General features: G+C 36.1%; 1 protein-coding gene across 25 annotated transcripts in view; it reads left to right on the top strand.

Moving 5' to 3' along the window:
• The window catches only part of LOC18440839 (RNA helicase family protein), a 37,217-nt gene extending 13,783 nt beyond the window's left edge, over nt 1-23,434 (top strand). For 6 of the 25 annotated variants that reach the window (XM_020671486.2, XM_088845950.1, XM_020671487.2 and 3 more), the window contains 20 exons: nt 1,158-1,223; nt 2,253-2,335; nt 2,424-2,607; nt 6,474-6,626; nt 6,742-6,843; nt 6,962-7,114; nt 9,075-9,179; nt 10,026-10,166; nt 10,299-10,388; nt 10,524-10,580; nt 14,867-14,950; nt 16,205-16,303; nt 16,401-16,541; nt 18,224-18,294; nt 19,237-19,297; nt 19,508-19,600; nt 20,909-21,124; nt 22,292-22,384; nt 22,656-22,778; nt 23,009-23,434. In XM_020671486.2, the coding sequence (XP_020527145.2) occupies nt 1,158-1,223; nt 2,253-2,335; nt 2,424-2,607; nt 6,474-6,626; nt 6,742-6,843; nt 6,962-7,114; nt 9,075-9,179; nt 10,026-10,166; nt 10,299-10,388; nt 10,524-10,580; nt 14,867-14,950; nt 16,205-16,303; nt 16,401-16,541; nt 18,224-18,294; nt 19,237-19,297; nt 19,508-19,600; nt 20,909-21,124; nt 22,292-22,384; nt 22,656-22,778; nt 23,009-23,086 (2,193 nt within the window). In that variant the 3' untranslated portion in view covers nt 23,087-23,434. Of the gene's footprint in view, nt 1-1,157; nt 1,224-2,252; nt 2,336-2,423; nt 2,608-6,473; nt 6,627-6,741; nt 6,844-6,961; nt 7,115-9,074; nt 9,180-10,025; nt 10,167-10,298; nt 10,389-10,523; nt 10,581-11,533; nt 13,298-13,411; nt 14,218-14,866; nt 14,951-16,204; nt 16,304-16,400; nt 16,542-18,223; nt 18,295-19,236; nt 19,298-19,507; nt 19,601-20,908; nt 21,125-22,291; nt 22,385-22,655; nt 22,779-23,008 lie in introns of those variants that run through there. The other 19 variants (XM_088845954.1, XM_088845956.1, XM_088845967.1 and 16 more) reach the window with 14 other exon arrangements.
• Nucleotides 23,435-24,665: the final 1,231 nt, after the last annotated feature.

The raw sequence follows: 24,665 nt of genomic DNA, 5'->3' as shown, positions 1-24,665 counted from the left end.
AGAGCATCTTTCCTGATACTGGGTCTGAGTCCTTGATTTGAGTCTTTTGAGCGGAAACAGCTGGGGCATAGCGACACCTTCCCTTAGGGTATAATGACAATCTTAAAGAGGAGGAAGAGGACAAAGATTGTAAAAATGTCATTTGAGTTTTGCCTTTTACTCCATCTTGTGGGTGCTTGAAAGAGAGCAACATACAGATCTTCAAGGGGTGACTATGTCTATGGTCACTGGTGGTTTTGTCGTTATGTGACTGAGCGTTTTTGGGATAAGTGGTCCTTGTCTTATGTTTGCTTGAGGTATTGAGGTGTTGGAAATCAGCATGGTGAACATGGTGGCATACCTATTCCAAGAATGAGGATTTTGGTGTTGTTTGTTTAGCTTTTGTAGTTTTTGGCAGGTTGACCTGATCTTGGCTGTGTCAATTTAGTTTTCAGGGTCACTGGTTTGGAGGGTCAAATGGATTTTTAGATTGACTAGGTGAGGTTCATATTGGCAACTGATTCCAACATGATAACTCCGACTTATTATATATGAATAATATATAATATATGGTATATATTTATACATAAATATTGTTTATCATACACCCAGGTTGGGCTGGTGGACATAGATCCTACCTGACCTGTCAGGTCTAGCAGAGGGACTTAGACCGGAGCCAGGTCACATTGACCTGACATGATAAGCAGCCCTGCTGGACCCAGCCTGAGCCCATCCGTAGGGCTAGTCCAGCCCAGATTTCTGCTGAGAAACACTTTTTGTATTACCTGAATGGTTCATCTCAAGATAACTTTTGATGTTCTTAGTCTAGAGAAGAAGAAAAGGTGGAAAAATACCATGACATTTGGTTTGTATTCAACACTTAATTCTAGTTTGAGAATTGCTTTTTATGTAATTAGTCAACTTGAAGTTAGCGCTACTAGATATTGACCTACAGAAATGATCGATTAAACTTATTCTAACAATGTCTCCATTTGCTTGATAAATGTGAAATGTCTTGCATTGCCTCTTATTTACGATTAGTTTTCTATATGATTAATTTGTATAATGTTTTATTTTGACATAGTCTTTTTTTTAAATTGTTGATGCTAAATTTGGAGTGGATAGGTTCATCTTTTAATTTAATCACATTTGAGTGATTTTGATTTTTAACTGTACAGGGTGACAGATATTTGACTGATATTTCACATGTCATAGTTGATGAGGTGCATGAGCGGTCTCTCTTGGTAGGTTACTTGATGCCACTTGTGTAGTGATGTGATGTATAAGTTACTTTCACTATTTTTACATTCATAACCAGCTACTCTTCAATTGTTTTTGGTGTGATGTATAAATTACTTACAGACTTCTAAAAGTCTTTACCAACTTCATAATTGGTCAAAAACAAATTAACTAGCTTTGCTTCTTTATATGACTTCTTGCTGTGTACTCTTTTGTTTCTAGTTTGATGTCGTGTTGTTGTTTAATTATGCTATATATGGGTAATGAATTAGCATTCCTATCCAATTTGGCAACTATTTTGGTCTGTATTCAAGTTGTTCAATTTTAAATGTGCGATATCTGGCTTGTCCATGATTGTGTGAAACTGTTCTCATCGAGGATCAATACTGGTCATTTCGTGAGAATATAAATATTTGTTTCCTTTTTCAAATCAAACAGGAACTTATGAAATTTAGCATTCCTAATCCATATGCTTAGTGATGGGAGCTAAGACTCTCTCTCTCTCTACTCTGTCTCCTCTCCACCATTTTTTCATGGGATAAGGCTGGGATGATGATATTCTTAACCACCCCCTCCCCACTCTTTAGAGGATAATAGGGTTTTTACATGTCTCTTGTTTCAAGACTTGTTCAATTGCACTTTTCTTGTTTGCATTTCATTTGGTTATGCATTATTAAGGTTTCTGTTCGTAAGACTCATAGTATTCCTATAAACGGTTGTTTAGGATCACTTTTGGCTTTTCTATTGCATTTAATGATTTTGCTAAGTAACCTTCTCTCTGTTTTATTGTATTTGCTTCCTCTCATTGACTCGTTTGAATATAAATCTTTTTATGTGTTTCCATGAAAGTCTAGTTATAGATTGTAGCATAATGTTTCTCCTTGACTTTCTCTTCTTCAATTCTCCTTGTGTCTCTTTTCTTCAACTCTTAATTACTTTTTTCATTAGCCTGTAAAAAAGATAACCGTCCTTCATTTCATGGTGACTATTTTTGTCGATTAAGGCACTAACATTGATCAGTACCATTGCAACAGAATGACTTTCTACTTATTGTCTTGAGGGACCTAATTGAGAGGCAATCTTCGTGCAGAACGTCCAAACTTAAAGTTGTTCTCATGTATGGTTTTCCTTATCTTTCATTCTTATGAGATAATGTGATCGTTTGTTGTTTACTCTGTTTTAAAGTTCACAATCCATCTATACAGGTCTGCAACAGTTGATGCGAGTTTATTCTCGAAGTACTTTGGAGGGTGTCCCATTGTCACTGCTCAAGGGAGAACACATCCTGTGTCCACCTGCTTCCTCGAAGATATTTATGAAAATCTTGAATACCGACTTGCCTCAGATTCCCCTTCTTCACTTATGGCGATATCAACTATAAAGGATAAGGTTTGCAGAAAATGATTATTGAGTGTACCTTTCTTTCAAGACGTGGAAGTAGAAGCCATTTGGTAGATTATCAGCAAATATACTCTGCAAATACACGGTTCTTTTTAGTTTCTTTTACTTGGTTTAGTTGGTCTGCAGAAACTATTCTTTTTGTTGTATATTTGTGTGCCTGATCTTTTGGGCCAGTGTCAGTTAAATTTAGCGAAGAATACCTAGATGCATTTACTAGTTGGTTATTGCCCAATTTTTTTGATTTTTCCCCATGGATCTTCTCTGTGAGCCTACAGTTGGCATAATTTACAAAAGGGCTTCTTCAATTTTTCATGGTCAGAGTGTACGTGTGCCCTTCAACCCATTAGCATAGAATCGTTGATGTTGATGTGTATACATGATATGATAATACATGAGAACTTGTTTGATGGAGCCATTTTACATTTTGAAGGACTGTGAATTTCATCTTGGTCACTTGGTTATTTGGGTTTTGGCTAGCATTCTTTTATATTGTCTCTCTCCATTGGTGTGGACTAGTTACGTTTGAAGAGTAGAATTTCTTCTTAATTTATACCCTCGTTTTGTCTTTAATCAATTAATGACAGTAGAAAAATTCCTACTGCTGAATGAAGATGCAGATCACCATGTTAGGAAGGAGTATAACTTGGAAGTTTTAATTCTCTAAGATTTTCATGAAATTCATCAATCTTAAACTATTAAAAATGTTTCTTGAAATATTTTGTTTCTTGGTCGGTTGATCATACATGGAATATGTTCTTGAATGCAGCTTCACTTTTTCCTTCTCGAAATGAGTATGATGTGTTTGGCCTTAGTGACAATTATCATTATTGTGATATTATTGTCAAGAAATTTTATTAGGAAATTGTTGGTTGGGTGTTTTATCAGGTAATTATAAAAAAATCGGAAAGTTAATATATGAAAGTTTGATTATGTTCTTCGACTCTCTATCATAAAATAAATATAAACTCCATGTGAGGGCCACTTAGTTAGTCAAGTTTTTAAAATCTGGCTCTATGTTCAAGTGAAAATTTGAGTAAGCTTAAAATTTAAAATTAAGATGACAAATTTTCAAGGTATTTCTTGGACAACGACTTTAGTTTTTAAAATTTTAAATTTTAAACTATATTTATGATTTTTCAAAAGTTTAGCGTTCAAATGTTGGATATGGTGATATCCAAAAACCACCCCCATAAGGAAATCCTATATTATATGTGATTGATACTGATATTGATGTTGATAAATTTTCTAAGTTAGTTGGGATGCCCATTGAAGTCCAATTAGATTAGGAGTCTTGGTTATATATTTAGTTTGAGATGTATGTGACATCTATGGGATTCTTATCTGGTATGAGATTCATAACCTACTATAAGGAATAAGAGAGGACATAATGGGTGTGCCCGATTTGGGGTCATCATATGGGAGAGGTGGCTTCCTCTAGAGACAGAGAGGTAGGGGCTTCTTGTGGCTGAGAGGCAAGGCCTTCTTTTAGAGGGAAGTGAGCTTCCTATGGAGAGAAACACTATGATGGTGGTTTCTGATAGAGAAGCGAGTCCGATGGACATTTTGGTTGGTTTTTCAATCTAGTGAGATAGTTTAGTTGCTCTCAAAGTTCTCTTCTTGAACAGTAGTTTAGCTATGAAATAGAGATTGGAGATCGGTGGGGAATGTTAGTCAGGATAGCTGGTCTAAAACGAGTGCTCAACTGGGTTTTGTCGAGGGCTAAAGAGGTAACTCTGTGTCCCAAAATTTGTGATGCGACTCTCATTGGTATAATGGATTTTAGTTTTCCATGCTCTTGGATGTAGCTCTGTTGAGTTGAGCCACATAAATCTCAATATTTATATGATGTGTATGTTTTATGCTTTATTTCTTGTATTATGGTCATATTTATATTAAATTTATTTCTAACTGGTTAAGTACACAATTGTAGTGCAATCCAACTTTTAGTTTTCTTGTTTCCGCATCTAAGAAGGTTATAAAATCCTAACAATTGGTATCAAAGCGCATGGTTCAATACAAGGCTAGGGTTTGTGCATTCGTTAAAGAAAAGCATGTGGCAAAATATGCTATTGTTCTATTTGAGGTGGAGAAATATAATGGCAAGCACAATCTTTTCAACAAGAACGATGAAGGAATATATTTGGCAAAAAGGAAGAATTTTTATAAAGCTATCTGATGGATGTCGGCATGGTGAGCATATGATTTTGATCTCAAGGTGGAGATTGTTAGATATGGTGATATCCAAAAGGGATTCTCTACAAAGTGACCATTTATCTTTTGTATATGGAGATCACAATTTTTCTTATTCCTTGAATTTCAAAATGAGTGGCTGTAAGAGTGTCATTGAATAGACCCAAAGTTCTAAAAAAAAATTCTCGAGCTTCCTGACTCAACCCAAGCCATCCAATTTGACATCTATGAGTGAGAATAATTGTGACCTCCATGTACAAAAGATAAATGGTCTCTTTGTGGACAATCCTTATCCAAAAATTTCCTTATAAGGAAATCTCGTGTTACATGGGATTGATATTGGTATTGATACCAATAACTTTCCTTAGTTGGGATACCCTAGATTAGGATTCTTCATAACCTTGTATATGAGGAATGGGAGAGGACATAATGGGTGTGCCCTATTTGGGGCACCATATGGGAAAATTGGCGTTCTCTAGAGAGAGGGGTAGGGGCCTCATGTGCCTGAGAGGCATGGCCTCCTCGTAGAGAGAAGTGAGCTTTGTATGGAGAAATACTATAATGGTGTCTCCAGGAGAGTAAGAGGCTGGTTTCTTGAAGAAGTGATTCCCATGGAGAGTTTGGGTGGTTCCCTTTTTAGTGAGAGAGTCTCAATTGCTATCGAGGTTCTCTTCCTGGACAATAGTTTAGTTGTGAAGTAGAGATGGGAGATCGGCAAAGACTGTCAATCGGGAGAGCTGGTGTAAAAGGTTTGCTCGGCTGAGTTTTGTCAAGGGCTAGAGAGGTAACTTTATGCCCCAAAATTCAGGATGTAGCTCTTATTGGTAAAGTGGATTCCAGTTTGCCATGAAAATTTTGATGTTCTTGTAGTGTATGTATTTTATGCTTTATTTCTTGTATTGTGGCTCGTATTCCCGCAGAATTTTTTTGTAGCCAGTTAAGGACACGATTGTATGGGATCTAACTTTCAGGATCCCTGTTTCAACATCTAAGAGGGTTATTATTATTTTATTTTAGTTGGGTAGATAAGAGGGTTATCAAATCATAACACAAAAAAACTAAAATCATAGAATTTTACTGCTTTTTAGATAACTATGACAATAATTAGAAAGGGATTTTTTATTTGGGTTGTTTAATTATTATTAAAATTTAGTTCTCAAGATGTTGATTGTTCAGTTTCAAAAATGTTGATTGTTATTGTTGTCTAAGGTTATCATTGAGATAATATTGTACAAACCTTATAACCTTAGACAACAATAACAATCGATAACAATCAAAATGAAAAACAATAATATGGGAGATATTATCGGCCCATGATTTTCTCGTGAGAAAATCAAAATCAATTCAACTTATCTGAGATAATTGTCAATAAGCTTTTGGCTTGTGCCTCATTCTCATGACAGTATTTCTTTGCATGTTTAGGATATCCATCCATGTTTGTTATGATAACATTTATCTCCTCTCTGCTTTTGATGCTTTTTCCATGCATTTTGTCCGAGTTTTGGTTTTCACTGCATATACACACATTTGCATCTTTCAAGAGTCGCATTTCTTCATTTTCTTCTTTCTTTTTTGTATTTGTTTCATAAGTAAGGATTGTATTTTAACAAGGCTGGATTTATTGTTCTTCCCCTCACAAATTGTATATTTCATTTGTTTGGTAGCTTGGGAGGAATCCTATTGCGAACCGCAGAGGAAAAAAGAACCTTGTGTTAGGTGCATGGGGTGATGATGATTTACTGACTGAAAACTATATTAATCCACACTATGATGGTGGCTTATATGCAGCATACACTGAAAGGACCCACCAAAATTTGGTATGTGCGCTACTTCAAGCTTTATAATGAGATGTGGTGCCTTGTCGCATGTTCTTGCCTGTGGATATTTTATTCAAATTGTTTTTGAATGGTTGATATGCACCTTTTATTGCAGAAAAATTTGAATGAAGATGTGATAGATTATGATCTTCTTGAAGATTTGATCTATTTCATAAACAGAAATTATTCTCCAGGTTCTATATTAGTATTTTTGCCAGTAAGTGATCTGAGACTTATTTTGTATTGGTCTAGGATTTCATTGTTTATGTGTACTATGTGTTTTTTTGTCTCGTCTCTTGTTTAACATACCACTGTAATTGCAATGGATGTTATAGGGACTGGGAGATATACATAATTTGCTAGATAAATTGGCTGCTTCCTACCAATTGGGGGGGTTGTCAGGTGATTGGCTTCTGCCTTTACATTCATCCCTTTCAGCCTCTGACCAACGTAAAGTTTTTCAATCTCCCCCTGAAAATATTCGCAAGGTATTATTTCTGCTTGGTGTGTTCATATATTTTCTGCATTTTGGTTGCCCTTGCTTTTCAGTTTGGTAATTAATTTTATTTGTTTTATCAACATAGTAATTGTAGTTATTCCATTATTATTTTGATTACTTTAATATGTCTATGAGGTGTGCTTATGTTACTTTGATGTGGATGAATTTCACAATTGTTTTTATGAGTAGTTGATGTTACTTGCCAGTTTAAAGGTTGTAGAAGGCTACCATGGATACCTTTTGGATGTTAATGTATTGTGTTTAATACAGGAAAATTCAAATGGATCTATGCTTCTGTGATCCAAAGCAGCAATAACTAGTTTTAGTTTGCCTTAATGTTTGTTTGGTTCTGTATGGATTCCCGTCTTGCAATGCACCATTACCACTCTGCCTCAAATCTCACTTCTGATGGACTTCTGCTTTATATTTGAGGATCAGTCTCGAACCCATCGGGTAGAGATTTTTAGTTATAAAAATATTGTATGGGGCCAAACTGAGTGGTTGGAACGGGAAGATTTGAGACTGATTCAGCAACAACACGAAACTCATTGATCTATTGGTCTATCAAATAAGTGGAATGTAGCCCACTTTCACTTTGTTGATGACTGATAAGAAAGGGAAAGAAACAAGGGTCTGCCAGCCCCAGCTACAATACTTTGATCACCCTCAAAGGAAGGGAAGAAGGTCCCTCAAACCTACCACATCATTACTCCAAGTAGGGTTGGACTGCTACACCGAGTAGGGTCATCTCATCTACACGATGTCAAAGGAAATTTAATTTCATTTATCAATAGCCTCAACAACTAGCTTTCATGTACAGCAGAGAGATATTTGTAGGACTCTCCCACTCTAAAACCTAACTAGAGAATGACAAGTTGACTGTCTATGACTAGTTGACTGTCTAAATAAAGAGAAAGCTAAACTACCTTAGCTCACCATGTCCCTAAATTGGTCATCTAGGAAAATAGAAGTGCCTATGCTACCCTATCACTCCAAGTCCCCGTGCAAGCAAACCCCATGCATCCAAGCCCCATCCGTTGGAACCTGCTATTTTACTTTGAGACTGTCATTGCATTGGCCCTTTGACTTTATGGGAACTTGGATTATTGGAACAAAATAACCTAGCTTTGACCATAGTGGGATTCCATGCCACGCTCCTCTACCCTTGACATTCAATTAAAACCCAGCTTATTGGCTACATTTTACAAAAAGAATGGACAAAAGAAATAAGTCCAAACGACTTTATTTTAAATGAAAATTTGGCTCGCCCAGCTCTTGGATGAGAATAATCCCAATCATGTCCATTCCACTCAGTCCAGCTCTTTTATGCAGTTTGCATCACTGTAGGAGAGAGTATTGTAAGATTAAATACCAGAAACTTTGGTTGGTTCCGAAGTGCATGGCCACAGGCTAGCTGTAATATAATTATGGGCCTCAACTTTCAAACTCTGACAATTCCTGAACCACCGAAATATAAACTTCCTTTTAAGTGAAGGCGTGTGAATTATCAAACTGATAATTTGGTTTTCTTTCCATTATTCTTTCTGTTTAGACTTATTATTGTATTTTTTAATATTTTATTTGAGACATTCCAGTTGTCTCCTTAACCCTTTCTTCCTAAAATTAAAGAAATGAAACTCTCTAGTATTTTCATTATCTTAGGGCCTATTTGGATGGATGACTAACGATGCTTAATACTATTATTGTAACACAGTAGGGCAGGAATTTTTGTGCAATGTGTTTGTTTATGTCTGCTTTCTAACCCTCTTGTTTGAAAAATGCTGCAAATAAGGCCCTAAACACATGTGACTTAATTTTTTTAAAATTGTTTTGACTGTAATCGCATTTAATGCTAGTCAAGATAGACCTGGCTACGACACCCATGCCACCCCTTACTCTGTGAAGCTCATTGTCATGAAATTTGCCATTTCACCAACTGCTTCCCACAGGTTATTGTGGCCACAGATATCGCAGAGACTAGCATAACAATTGATGACGTGGTGTATGTTATTGACACTGGAAAGCACAAAGAGAACCGTTACAACCCACAGAAGGTATGCCATTTCACTCGTCATTGTTGTTATCATTGAATATTGAATTGGCGTGGTGTGAAACTATGTACTGTTTACATCCATGAAAGTGTCAACGTTATCTCTCTCTTGAAATGTATGATTCTGCTGAAATTTTCAAGTATCATTTATCTAATTTATTTGAGGGCCAACAACTATAAATGTTGTTGAGCTGTGAATCCTTAGTTACACTACTTACTAAAGATATTTTCTTTCTTTTCTTTTCTTTTCCTTTGGAAGGTAATATCCCGAATGTAAAACTGAGGGGTACTCGGGGTAAAAAATACTTTGGATATTTTTGACTAATTAATTTCCATGGTAGGCCTTGGATTTGGGATATAGTGAGAGGATAGAGTATCAATGTAGGTGTTATGTGGGTTGTGGTTCAATGGGCTAGGGAAGGCAGATATTTAAATCTTAGTCATCTAGGGTTTCTGTTTCGTAATCTCTATAGTTTCACTCACTGTAAGAAGTATACTTGGGTTGAGTGGATTGTGCTGCTGGGAACACCACCCTTTTTTTTCTTGGTTGGTGGTAGGTGGGTTTTTTTTTTGTTTTGTTTTGTTTTTGTTTTTGGGTGGGGTGGAGGGTGTGGTTGATTGTTGGGTTTTTTTTTTTTTTGGGTGGGTAGGAGGGTTGAGGGAATACCATTTTCGGTTTCCAGACACAACAACTTAATAAGGATGAGTTATGATTTATTTTCATGACTGGCAAGATTGTTTGTCAATATTCTTGCATATTTTTTTAAATCCATGTATTGAGACTTTCGATTATTCTAATCATATGAGGCTTGTATCGATCTCCAACTGCCTGTTACTTTATTGCTGTCAGAAAATGTCATCCATTGTTGAGGACTGGATATCTCGGGCAAATGCGAAACAACGGCATGGAAGGGCAGGGCGTGTAAAACCTGGAAACTGCTTCTGCTTATATACACAACATCGATACGAAAAGCTTATGCGCCCATATCAGGTAGCAGGGCCTTGTTTTGAGTATGCTTCACTGTTCAACTTGTTATTATTGTGCTATATGCTGTTTCCTTTGCATTTTCACATTTACAATAACTACTGCAAAGAATATAATTAGATTTCTCTCCACTTTAAGGTACCAGAGATGCTGCGCGTTCCATTGGTTGAATTGTGCCTTCAAATCAAGTCTCTTTCTTTTGGAGATGTGAAATCGTTTCTTCTGAAGGTCCCCAAGCAGTTCCAAATGTTTTAACATAAAGTTCACCTCATTTTATCGTGCAATCTCTTTGAGTGTTTTGATAGTATTTGATATGAAATATTTGGTTTTAATGTGATGTTCAGTAATGTGTCGGCATTTCAGGCTATGGACCCACCACGGGAGGAGGCAGTAAGCTCAGCAATTGCGACATTATATGAGGTATAGTGCCAAGTAATGATTGAAAGCTTGAGACACTCTCTCAAGTTATAAAAGAAAAATTAACTCATTATTATGTGACCCGTTTCGTCCACTTATCAAAAATGTCGTACATTGGAGTTCTGGAAGCACAACATTGCATCCTCATAACAAAATGTATATATAGGTGACTCTAAATATCCTTATCTGTTTCACAAAAGATTTTCTGTATAGCCCTTTGGAAATTGAACTTTCCTTTGTATGGCCCTTCCAAAATTCTTTCAAGCTTAGATTCTAAAAAATAATGGGAATTGTTACCAATATGATTAGATTTACATTGCGCACTCACACATGTTACTTATTCAAGGTCTCTTTCAACCAACTATTCCTTGGCTGGATCTTTAATAATATATAATTCGAGTTCTTTAGATGATAGTCTTATTGTTTCATCCTCGATTTCCTCTTCATGCTCAATTTCTATTCTATATTCCAGTGATTAAAAAAGTGAACCGCCCAGCGCCTAGGCGGTTCGATGCGCCCAGGCCTAGGCAGTCAATCTGGGTGGGTCAATCCCTAGGCGGCCGCCTAGGCGGTACGGAACCCAAAAATCATTTTACATCTTTTTTTTGTTTTTAAGGCCCAAAAATTAGGGTTTTAAGTTCATTTGAAACCTAAATCTTGTTTGAGCCAAATTTGGAGAGAGAAAACCACCAAAAACTAGATTGTGGTGAATTTTTTAAGATCGAAGGGTTACTCAAAGTTAACCAAAATTGATCAAAACATCACCCATTGATATTATATTTACTTTTTGATGTTTTGCAAAGTTATTAGGGGGTGTTTTAGAATATTTTGAGTATTTAGAAACATCTTTGAGGTGCAAGTTTGAAGATTGATCAATCAAACTCAAACTAAGTGATTTTTTTTATTGCTTTAGTAATTTGCATTATTTTTTACATGTCTTCTTCTGGATCTAATAGGAGTGGTGATCCCGGTTGTAAATATGGCTATAACCCATATCTTAGTGATAAAAATTGCGTAAGATGCAATTTTGTGAAAAGGATACAAAAGACGACATAAACGGTTCAAGAAACATCTTGCCGGTATTAGGGGGGATGTTGCCCCATGTAAAAAGACTCCTGATGTTGTTAAAGAGGAAATAAAGAATTTTATGAACTTGGTGAAAATGAAAAAAGATGAGAGATTTGCCTCTACAGCATAGATAGGTCTGGGGTTCGAGTCAATTTTGATGATGATGATGATAGTGATGAGGAAAGGATTGGGGAGGGATGTCAAGAGGTTGAACAATCCATTGTTAGGGGAAAGGAGAAGGCAGTTGTAATTGCTTCTGGTTCTGGGACTAAGAAGGCTCGAGTTAGAGGCCCTATGGATAGTTTCTTACCTCGGCCTGACCCTGAGATTGCAGGAGAGAAAACAAAAAAGCAAACCACCATTGAAAATAGAATCAAGAAGGAAGAGAGAGATAGAGCTGCGTATTATTTGGCTACATGGTTTTATGAGGCGGGCATTCCTTTCAATACCGCTCGCTTAAGTAGCTTTTATACTGCAGCAGAGGCAATTGGCCAATTTGGCGATGGGAAGAAACCCCCAACCCCATATGAGCTTTCAGAGCCTTTTTTAAAAAAGGCAGTGAGTGCCACGAAGGAAGCTGCAAAACTTAAGAAAGATGCATGGGCTCAGTATAGGGTTTCTCTTATGACTGATGCTTGGAGTGATAGGAAGAGAAGAAGTCAAATGAATTTGTTTGTGAATTGTCCAGTAGGGACTATTTTTTTTAAGGTCTATTGATGCCTTCGATCATATCCATGATGCCCATTACATATTTCAAGTGATAGAGAAGGGAATCAAGGAGGTTGGGGAGCATCTTGTTGTACAGGTTGTGACATATAATGCTGCTCCTAATGTTGCTGTATCTAATTTGTTGTGCGTAGCTTATCCTAGAATCTTTTGGACACCATGTGCAGCACATTGTATAGACCTCATGCTTGAAGCTCTTGGCGGTTTAACCGAGATATCAGGTGCAGTGAAGAAGGCCAAGTATGTTACAAATTTCATTTATAGCCACCATGTTACCCTCAGCATGATGCGTACCTTTACAAAGAAGAAAGAGATTGTGAGGCTTGGGGTCACGAGATTTGTGACCTGGTGCTTATACCTAGAAACATATATTCGAGGAGAGTACAGTTGAGGCAAATGCTTACCTCAGATGAGTGAAGAGCATGTAAGTGGTCTAAGGCTCAGGTTGGGAAGAAGGTGAGAGATAGAATACTTTCTAAGGCTTTTTGGCGAGGGGTGAAGGACGCTCTTAAGGTATTTTTTCCTCTTATCAAAGTCCTTCTCATGGTTGATGATGACAAGCCTTCTATGGGCTATATATATGATATGCTATGGAGAAATACAAAAGAGAGAAGCCCAAAATTTTAATGATGAAGAAACCCGCTATCAGCCTGTTTGGGAGATTATTGATGAGAAGTGGGATAAGCAGCTACATCAGCCATTGCATGCAGTTGGTTATTTTTTGAACCTAGCTTTGTTTTATTTTGGCAAGGATGTACAAACAAATGACACAATTATGGATGGATTTAATGAGTGTGTAGAGGTGCTAGTCCCTGAACTTGAAATGCATTATATTATCTGCGCTGATGAGCTGATAAATTACAAGTGCTCATTAAAGTCTTTTGGGAGTCCAATGGCGGTGAGGCAAAGGACCAAAATTAATCCAGGTATTAAATATTATTATATTAATAATATTCTTAAGTTCATCTTCATTAAGTTCAATTGTTCAAGTAATCAAGTATTTCTGTTATTTATTTATGATTTTTTTTATTTCTTTGCAGCCCATTGGTGGAGCCAACATGGGTGTAGTTCTCCAAATTTACAAAAGTTGGCCATTCGGATCTTAAACCTAACCACTTCTTCATCCGGTTGTGAGCGCAATTGGAGTACTTTTGAAGGGTTAAGGCCATAAGGGTAATTTGTATTATAAATAATACATGAATCATAGATATTAGATTTTAATTAGTTCACTTTCATTTTATTTTGTTAGGTTCATACAAAGAAAAAGAACAGGCTTGAATCAAAGAAGCTCAATGACCTTGTCTATGTCAAGTACAATCGATTCTTGAAGGACAGATTTGCTAAGAGAGATAATAGAGACCCCATCAGATCAAAAAATAGGGACAATGCTATGGAGTGGTTAGTTGATGATGATGAGGTCGAGGGGCATGAAGGCTTGACATGGGACATGGTCATGGATGTTTCAGGGACATCAGCTGACCCTCCTAGGGCCACTAGAGCTTCTACACAGAGAGCAAGGGTGGAGGATGAGGAGGAAGAAGAGGTAGATTCACAAGAGACAAAGGAAGACGAGTCACAATATGTCGAGGAGGGTGATGACTTTGTCGACTCTGATGAATATGATGCCAATGCAGCTGACCCATGATTTTCTGATGATGAATGAATGTTGATTGTTGAATAATTATTAAACCTTGTTACTTTGAAGTTTGAAATTTGATTGAAGTATTGTGTATTGAACATTTGAACTATTGAAGATTCTTTTGAGTCTTCAAGTATTACTTTCATAGTTTTATAATTTGGTTGGTTGGAATATTTTAAGTTCTAATTGGATATGGATTATGGAGTATGAACCGACTTATAGATTTTGGTTATGCTTATGCTTATGGAATGTGTGTTAAATGCTAATATGTAGTATAATATGAATATAACTGATAGTCTGATACTCAAATAACTGCAGAATCCTTATTTGGATTCAATTGGGCTGCCCAGGTTCTGAGCGCCTGCTAGGCGTTGGGCGGCCTGGAGCCCCCAATCTGCCTAGGACCCACCTAACACTTTTTGAAACACTGCTATATTCTATACATAATGACTTCTCTAACAATATATCCAAATGGGCTCTTCTTTTGTGTATCAACTATGTTCTTTAGGTGCACTCACTACCCAAAAACATAGGTCTCGATGTATTCTAATAGCAAGGCTGCAGTTCAGAAGTGTGATTTCCATGCAAATTCTAGCCAGTAGCGACAACATTTGATGACCAATCTATGTATGTTACATTTAGTTTTTGGTATGCCAGTAATCACATATTCAAGGAAATCACACTTCTGAGCTGCAACCTTGCTATTGGAAACATTTTATATGTTACCAAGGTATCCTTTTATTATAGACTTTGTTCTTGTCGTATTTGTTGTTTTTCTGTATATTGGATGTGTTTTTCTTACAATCACTTTCTTCTTCTTCTTCCTCTTTTTTTTTTTTTTTGAAATTGTGAGAAGGTTGGAGCCCTTGAAGGTTATGAGGAGTTGACATCTCTGGGGCATCATCTTTCTAGACTCCCTGTGGATGTGCAGATTGGCAAGGTTCCCTCTACAACTACGTTCTTTTTGATATCTAGTTTTCTATTATGGTGCCCTTCTTAAAAACGTAGGGCACCAGTATGTTTAACGTCTTGATCCTCTGGTTTTGGCAGAATTTATGTTAGGGTTGAATGGAGAAGTTGGAAATTATGATTGAGATTCTTCATTCATCATGGAGAAATAGGAAATTATAATTGCTATGGAGAGATTCTTCATTCATCATTGATTATGATTCAACAGTCCAACATATTATGTAAAATGTTGTAATGATCATTTCTATTTGGTCAAGCAACTGTAGAAAATTGAGATTTTTGGTTCTTCTTGAGTGAAGCTCACTTGCACACTCCCTTATGCTTTTGGTATCGAATGTATTGGGTGCAACTCCTCTAGTTTGTGGAAGTGATAAATAACTATGATTGCATGATAGATGGAACATGAAACTTGTATTCAAGAGTAATTTTGGATGAACTGTAGAATTTACATTTTGCACTCCATTTGAATAGATAGAATAATATAAGGGAATTGATCAAAATACACCTAAAATTTGAACTATTTGACATTTTAAGCTGGGTGTATTTTGATAAATTTCAAAACCCATTTTGATGTGTCATTTGATGGGCTATTTAAAATTGGGTGTGGTTTCTATAATGTTGCAACCTTAAACAATCCAGTCGCATCTCCAAATTTTATCCTAACGTGTAATTTTGGTGTAAAAAATTCTTAGGATGATCTGAAAATATATTTTCACATCTAATTATAAAATTTTAAACTCCAAAAATGGTTAAAATCAAGTAGATCTTTAACATATGAAAATCTTGAAAATGGACGGTCTAGATAATGTGTTGCAAGATGCACTATTTCTGGGAGACAATTTTTTTTTTTTTATATTTATATATCTCGATGTCGAGATGATCAATTAGAAGGTTTTCCAACAATAAAACAACCTTTTCCAATGGAATTTTGAGGCTCATCTTTAATTCTATATTTTAAGATTGCAACCTTATATAAACTTTTTCCTTTAAAATTTGCTCAAAAGACTGATGGGCTATCTGACAGTTGTTAAAAAATTATGGGTAAGATGTCAAATAATTCAAAATCTTAGGTGTACTTTGATAAATTTCCCATAATATAAGAGCTAAATAATCCTTATTGGGATGTTAGATTTGTTTAGTATTTATTCCTTGATGGGATCCTTTTTCTGTGGTATTCTTCTGAAATTCTTTTGGTATTTTCTGTTTCCTGTGCCTGTTGCCACAGATGATGCTTTATGGTGGGATATTTGGATGCTTATCACCAATCCTCTCAATTGCGGCATTTTTGAGTTATAAATTACCATTTCTTTATCCTAAGGATGAGGTACTTTTACATGGCACAGGCACTTCTTATCCATCCTTTGATTTTTGTAGAGTTGTATCTGTGTTCCTTGCCATGATCAGGTTTTCTTATGTTGCAGAAACAAAATGCTGAAAGGGCCAAATCATCCTTACTAACTGACAAATCAGACAGCGGAGGTGATGTGGCGATAAATGACAAGCAATCTGACCATCTTTTACTGGTGATTGCCTACAGTAAATGGGTGAAGATGTTGAGAGAGGTTAGTCAACTTCATATTTGTCAATTAGGATTGCATTATCTGCCCAAGTTTCTTTGAATGAAATGTTTAGCAAACAACAATGACCAAAAGAAAAGTTTTTTTATTAGAATTCATGCTCATAAAAGGAACTCCATGACCACTTCTCGTGAATGCTGTTTGAGCCTTTGAGGTGTTTTGTTGGATCTCAGGGAGCACTATAACTTTTAAAAACATCTCTTTTGAAATTTGAGAACTTAGCAAAGAAAGAAAAGAAATTTGAGGAAATTTTGTTTTGAAACTGTGGGACATTGATGTCCAGTATAAGGAAAATGTGGGTAATGAACACCCAACTTAGCCCAATAAAAAAAAGAAAAAAGAAGCATAAACTCTGTTGCCTATGTGAGGACATGGGCAAGCATAATATGGGCATTGCTTGTTATCAACTAATTGAGCAGCATTACATAGAGCATTCGAATAAAGGACCACGAGAGTGGGGGTTTATCCTTGGAAAGGAAAATCTGGTGGAATGTTTGGCAATAGGGATGGAAATTTGAACCTGATGACTCATGAATTGCTGGTTTCAGGATGAGACACAAGAAACTTGTCATTAGCTAGAAATTGGACATGGGGAATTCATATCTAGGGATTCTTATTTTTTTTTGTTGGGAGTGATGTTCTGGTTGATTTTGGATTTGGTTAGATGTGGGCGTGGATCAGTGTTCGCAAAACCGGCCGATCTAACAGGTAACCGCCTAGTTAGATTGGAACCGGCTGGTGGCCGGTTCCGGTTTTGGGCAGTTTTGGTGATCAACCGATATTTTTAAACTTTAGATATGATACTACTTCAAATTTATATCACATATATTAGGATGGTTTATTGGTTTGCTTTGACAGTTAAGTTGTATGTGAATCATGGTTCGAATCTTGCTCCCTATGTTTTTTCTCTTAAGCGTTTTTGCGTTTTTTATTTGAAGTTATCGTTGATTCAAAAAAATTACTGCCCACTGGAAGCGAACTTGAAACAAGTCCTCTATTATTAGACCCACTAACCAATACACCATTTACTACGTAGTTGAAAAAAAGAAGGGCCTATATTATATATAACTTACCTTTTTCTTCATTTTCTTTTAAAAAAAAGTGTTGGTCAAGTTGATTTTTTTAACACTATTATAATATTCTTTACATTATGGTAAAGATTAAAAACCATTTGGTCAATGATACTTTTATATTTTCCCATCTTTTTCAAAAAAATTTAAAAATACCCCTAGGCACAAATCGATTCGTTAAAATCCATTTTTTTCATTAATTTTCAACTTCATTTGAGTGTGTTTTGTTTTAATCACATTCTTTATATACTATTCATATTTTAATAGAATGTTTTTGTATCTTTTTTATTTTTTTAGCACTTTTTTGATCATATGGGACTTGCCCGGTTAGAGCGGTTGAATTGGCCGGTTTACTGGTTAGGCCGGTTAAATCACTCTCGGGCCCATGTCCGGTTAACCGTTGGGGTTCGATTTTGTGAACACTGGTGTGGATGCTGCCCATCGACCATGATTACTAGAATTCCTAGAGGGATTTTGTTATAGTTTTTACCTTTGCATGTGGTCATTCTTATAATTTTTATGGAATAAGTTGTGACTGGGATTTGATTTCTGTTGATGTGTTAATGGTGGCTAATTTTGACATTTCTCATCTGACAGAAAGGAACAAGAGCAGCACAAAACTTTTGCAGGTCTTACTTTCTGAGCAGCTCAGTGATGTACACAATAAGGTTAATCCTCTTTTTCCTCAGTGGCATCCTAAGGTCATAAAGGTTTTTTGAACAGTATTCATTCCTTTGTATGCTCAATTGATCTCATTTATTTACTATGATTAACTGGATTATATTACTAAGAAGTTCCTTGAATTTTCTGTGCAATTTGGTGTCGGTTCACTAGAGTATGGTGTGACTTTGTGCCATTGAGGAGATCGTTGAGACTGGCACATCATCCCTCTTCTTTAACCTCATGTCTAAGATACTACTATACCGTGAAATACTCGAAGCATCCTCGGAGTCCTAATAACATAAACCCATCACATGAATAAAACCTTAATTTAGCTCCTTTTTATGGCGGTTCCCTATTTAATGTTTATGGGAGTTGGAATTGATGTGTCAAGGAGTGCCAGCTTTTGTATTAATAAGAGAGCGTTGCATTTATGTACTCAAAAAAGAGAGAGCATTACTTTTTATTGTAGAAATGCTATGAACTCAAGCTTTTTTTACCTCTGTTTTACCAGTGTGATTCCCTCACCTGGTTATGTACACTTGACCAACAAAAAGGTTGATGGTCGTTTTTCTACTTTTCCCTTTCTGTCCCCAAGGAAATATTCACAAATGCATCTTATTTTTCATCAGCTTGCTCTTTCTTTTTGTACTGGCTCTTTTTTATTATCCACTGCTTTTATGACTTCCACACTAGTTTGTCTATACCAGTTTATTCATACTTCATAAGATGTATCACACGGCTAAATAGAAAATGTCTTCTTTCATATTTTATTGAATCACATATGGACTACTGACCAACATCTCTTTTTTGGTTCCGAGGATGTTAATTTGCATTGTTCACATTTTGTTGCATGCTGATTACTGACTAAATCTCTTTTTGGTGACGAGGACGTTAATTTGTATTGTTCACAATTTCTTCCCTTGCTAATTCATCTTCTGAACTGACAGAGATATGCGGATACAACTTGGAACATTGTTGGCAGATATTGGGTTCATAAATCTACCTAAGGTATGCCCCTGGCATATGTTTCTACTCACTGGTCCTGCACTTACGAGTTGGTCTTGTGTTATTCTAATGCTTTTTTATTTGTGGCTTTTAATTTTTATCTTGTGACTTTATTGGGGTTTATGATGTCTTTCGTGATGTCTATGTTAGTCATATCTGTCTTCTCGTTTCTCCTTTTTTATGGTTAGTTTGTTGTATATTATGATGAAACAGGTTGATGGAAAATCGAAGGACAAGCTTGACAGCTGGTTTGATGATATAAATCTCCCATTCAATATGTACTCTAAGCATTCTGCAATTATTCTGGTATGGTTGACACTTCCCCAATGGATCAAGTTTATTTCCTAGGATAGATAAATTTTGTATTTGTATGTGCATTTATTTGTCTATGGTTCTTTCACATTAATATCTACTTTTGTGCATATTTGCATATTCTTGCATACATTCATGCACCTGGGCAAAAAACAGACAGACATACATGTTTCCCTTTGTGTAGAAGGCTCTTGCCCCATTTATTCATCCCCTCGCAGAGCTTCTAAACAAAAATTATGACTCAGACAAGTCTTCAGAAAATTTCGAATTTTTTCTGCAATCTAATAAACCTACCAAGTTGGCTCCCTAGACTATAAGATTGAAGCAAACTTTATTTAAAAATTACAGTGTTATTTATTTTGATAATTATTATGTCGCTATTTGAAACGTAAATCTTTCATTTTTTGTTTTCATTCTGTACTGAACAATGAACATCTATATACTTTTGGAAGATGCTTGTGCTTTATTCCACTTGTTCATACACTATTATATCTTATCTCTCTTCACATTGTTTGGGAAAGGAGGAACTGATTACAATGTAACATTTAGACTATTAAATAGCTTGGATGTAGCTGCAAAGCATATTTTACTAACGAGGAGCTTCAATTTGACGAGGTGTTGATATATTGTGGAAACCATTGTCATCGTCTTATCATCCTCCCAAATGGAAACTTACTGTTCTTGAATGCAAGTAGCTGCAGAGAATATCTACTATGAGATGGTTCCCTATTGTATTGGAGCCTAAGTAATTTATGTTAGGGTGTGGTTTCTATAAGGTTGCAACCTTAAACAATCCAATTAAGGCGCACCTCCAAATTTTATCATAACATGTAATTTTTGTAAAAAAAATTCTTAGGATTATCTCAAAATCTATTTTCATTTCTAGTTATAAAATTTTAAAACTCCAAAAATGGTTAAAATCAAGTAGATCTATAAACATATGAAAATCTTGAAAATGGACGGTCTAGATAATGTATCAAGATGCACTATTTCTAGGACTCAAAATATATATATATATTTTTTTCATATTCATACATCTCGATGTCGATGTCAAGATGATGAATTAGAGTTTTTTTCAACATTGAAACAACCTTTTTCGATGGATTTTTGAGGTGCATCTGTAATTCTACATTTTAAGGTTGCAACCTTATATAAACTTTTTCCTTTATGTTAATGTAGAAGCAAATTTACTACTACTTGATTTTGCCAATAGTGGCATCAAAGTAAATAATCAATGATCTGCTGTTTCTCTGGAGCCATGTTGTCAAAACAACCGTCTTCAATTCTTTACAGTTCCTGCAGTCAATGTTATGTGCAGGTCTCTATCCAAATGTTGCTGCTACAAAAGAAGGAAGCAATTGGGCTCCTCAGAGTAGCAGCCAAACTCATTCAGCCACTTCTGCTATGCAAGAGCCCCCACGCTGGTTTGATGGAAGAAGAGAAGTTTACGTCCATCCATCTTCTATCAACAGTAGTGTGAAACAGTTCTGCTACCCTTTTTTGGTTTATCTTGAAAAGGTATTAGCTATTTTATCATTTTAGATATGATGATGATGTTATTACATTAGGAAAGTATACAAAGAGACCATTTGCTTTAGTACCAGGAGGTCTTTATCACTTTTGTCTGTCAGATTTCAATTTGGGTGGTTTTAAGAGCATCATTGAGACTCAAAAGTTATCTCAAACTACGTTACAGTCCCCAACCATCCAATCTGACATCTAATGGTTAGAGTAATTGTAACCTCCTTGTAACAAAGATAAATAGTTTCGTAGTATATAATCCCAATACATTGTGGTATGTATTATTTCAATGGGAAATTTAATGCTTGGTAGCTTTCTTTGTCTCTTCATTTGTTACGGCATACAAGAAGGAAAACTACTTTCTTACACAAGTGGGAAAGAACAAAGAAAAAAATTCTCTTGTGGTTTCTAGTGATCCCCTCGTTATTTCTTGTTGCCACTTTGTGGTGCCTTTATAAGTATAGGAGGCCATAACCTTTTCCCTGCTGCATCTTTTTTGGTGGGGATTTATTGGTAACCTTAGAAGTTGCCTCTATGGAGATTGAAAGGCGACAACATCACAGCTGAAACAGTAATACTGGGACGATCGGTACACCATGTGCTTGTATAAAGCTGGCCTCGAACATTCTAACTCTTGTTTCTTTTTAAGTGAACAATTTGATCATTGTTCCTCTTGCATTGTGGATATTTTTTAAGTGGAAAAAGTTTATATAAGGTGTCAACCTTATACTGTACTAGTAAGGTACACCTAAGAAACCGCTAGAGAAGGTTGTTCCATACTGGAAAACCCTCAAATCGATTATCTTAACCTTGAGATTCATATACATGAAAAAAAGGGAATTTCTAGTATTAAAAATGGTTCATCTTCTAACACATTATTTGGACCGTCCATTTTCATTATTTTCAAGTGTTTATAGATTTGCTTGATCGTCACTATTTTTGGAACTTTAATTTCATAATTGGGGGGGGCAACAATTGATTTTCATATCATCGCAAGGCTTTGTGGCACCAAAACTCTATTTTTTACATAGTTTAGAGGTGCACCTTACTTCAATAGTATAAGGTTGACACCTTATACAAATTTCACCCTTTTTAAGTTATGCATGTGACTGGTGATGCTGGTGGTAAAATGCTTTTGCTGGAAATTAATTTTCTTATTTACAGGTTGAGACCAGTAAAGTGTTTTTGCGGGACACCAGTGTCATCTCTCCATACTCTATTCTATTATTTGGGGGTCCAATTAATGTTCATCATCAGGTATCCATCAGTTCCTGACATGGTCGAAAGAAATACGGGAAAAAACAATTATAACCATCATTATGATGGTGATACTCCTGCCTGTTACATCATATAGCAGTGACTGGCAGGATGAATAAAATTCCATTTTTGCTGTTAAATATAAGAGCTCTACATAGATGTTTAGAAGTTCAAACTATAATATTATTTTGTAGTTATTAGAGTGCTTGAATTTCATTGTAAATAAATTTCTCTATGTATGATTCATGAATTTATGGATTTTTTGTTCCAGACTGGTTTAGTTACCATTGATGGCTGGTTAAGACTGACAGCACCAGCACAGACTGCAGTTCTGTTTAAGGAACTCCGGTTAGCACTTCGTTCTATTCTCAATGAACTGATCCAAAAACCAGAGGTATGATTTCAAGCGCCTTGATCCTTTTAATACGTGCTCTGGTCGCTGTAATATTTCTTTTAATTTGCTGACTTTATTGTCAATAGACACATACATACTCCGAGTGTGCACAGTGTGTTTCCTTCTTTTTGTTTTTTTTGTTTTGTTTAGTATCCACAGTTCATTTCCTATTGTGTGTGCACTGCAAATATGATAATTACTTACTAGTGGTGCCTTTTTACTCATTTCAGAAGAAGGTCGCTGTAACAGAGAACGAAGTTGTGCGCTCTATCATTCGATTACTGTTGGAAGAAGACAAATTCAAGTAATCAATCATCAGACCCATAGAAGGTGCCAGATTGCTGCAAGGTGGAGACTGAATAAGGCCGTCGTAAATCAATGATTTATATATGGACGGTTCACAGTTTAACTAACTTGTGTGAATGGTTCAGATTTGAGAAGGAAGCTCGCTGCTTGAGACTCTGAATCAACCCATCCCAATCCGTGTTAGGGGTTTTCCATAGGGTGGGCCTTCAAAATTCAAAGGGTTTTCATTTTTTTGTTATAAAAAATATTTTTTAATGAATTTTTTATCAATTTATCATCAAACTATTTGCTTATCTAAATGTAGCCAACATTTTGTGGTAGGTACTTTAATGGACTGTTCAATTCTTGCATTTTCTGTTTAAGTTAATTGGGATATGTTTGTTGCTTAAAAGCTAGAGCCATCACTCAATTATGCAATTTGTTTATGTTAAATTGGGACATATTTTTCCTTTAACGCTTGAGCGATCGTTCACAGTGCTGATCTGTTTATTATATTTCGAAAAGATGTATGGAGAGGGTTTGGCCACTGGCATTCTTTGCAAGCTAGGTAAGGGCTAACATTATGCTGACATAAATCTGATGTACCATTTGGAACAATCTCTAGCCATGTTTTTTCTATCAGGTGAAAATAAAAAGCTATCCATTTTGCATCTAATACGCCTTTATTTAACAGTAGAGCCTTTCTTTTTTTTTTTTTTGAGCAATACATCTAAAAGTTCGAGTTTTTTTCGAGCTCAGAGCTATCCATTTTTGCAACTAGTGTGTGTGTGAGAGAGAGAGAATGCACGATTCTTTATTTTCAAGCTCCACAGTGCAATTCCTTTTGATGGATTGCTCCTAAAGTATAGAGTTACTTAGTAGGGGAGGAAATGGGGGAAATTCTTTTGCACGCTACAAAGTTCATCACTTTTGGGTAAAATATTTGTTGTGCTGTTCTCTCCCTTGAAATGACCATATGGGGCTCGTACACCAGCCATGGGAATTTGACCATCGTGCCACCCTCACACGTTCTGCCAATTACAAAAGCCAGCACCTGCAACCAAAATTTGATGCGTGTTTCACGTAATGCACGTCATTCCTATGCGAAATCCCTCGTTTTCAACTGCTGCAAGATGATCAATGCCATTGAGCTTGAGTCTTTTCATGTCTTTGAATACTAGGCATAAAGGATTGTCGATTCTTTGTACATGACGTTTGTGATTGTTTAACGAAGTTTTAGTAGCGCCCCCAATTTTAAGGTCGGTTCCCCAGCTCATGCCTTATAAAGAGAACTAGCGTGTTGGTGGGTCATGGCCTTCTTCTACTTATGCCTCATAAAAAGAACTAGCAGGTGGGTGGATCACTCATGCCTTGCAAAAAGAAGTAGCATGTGGGTGGATCACAATCCTGATGATTAACCTAATATGGAATAATGAATCCTGATGATTAACCTAATATGGAATAATGAACGGTTCTTCTATTCATTCTTTTTTTGTATGAACCTTGGGCTAGGGTTGGCAGTGGGCCGGGCAACTTAGCCCTCAAAATGTAGGACTTGGAGGTCACAAAATACGGCTTTAGGACATGGGCCATAAAATATAG

The sequence above is a fragment of the Amborella trichopoda genome, chromosome 1 (assembly GCF_054954075.1).
Source record: "Amborella trichopoda isolate Santa Cruz 75 chromosome 1, AtrichopodaSantaCruz75HAP2 v2.0, whole genome shotgun sequence".
In the NCBI taxonomy this organism is placed as follows: Eukaryota; Viridiplantae; Streptophyta; class Magnoliopsida; order Amborellales; family Amborellaceae; genus Amborella; species Amborella trichopoda.
The sequence above is the reverse complement of the archived record's forward strand: the minus strand, read 5'-3'. Positions and strand labels throughout refer to the sequence as shown.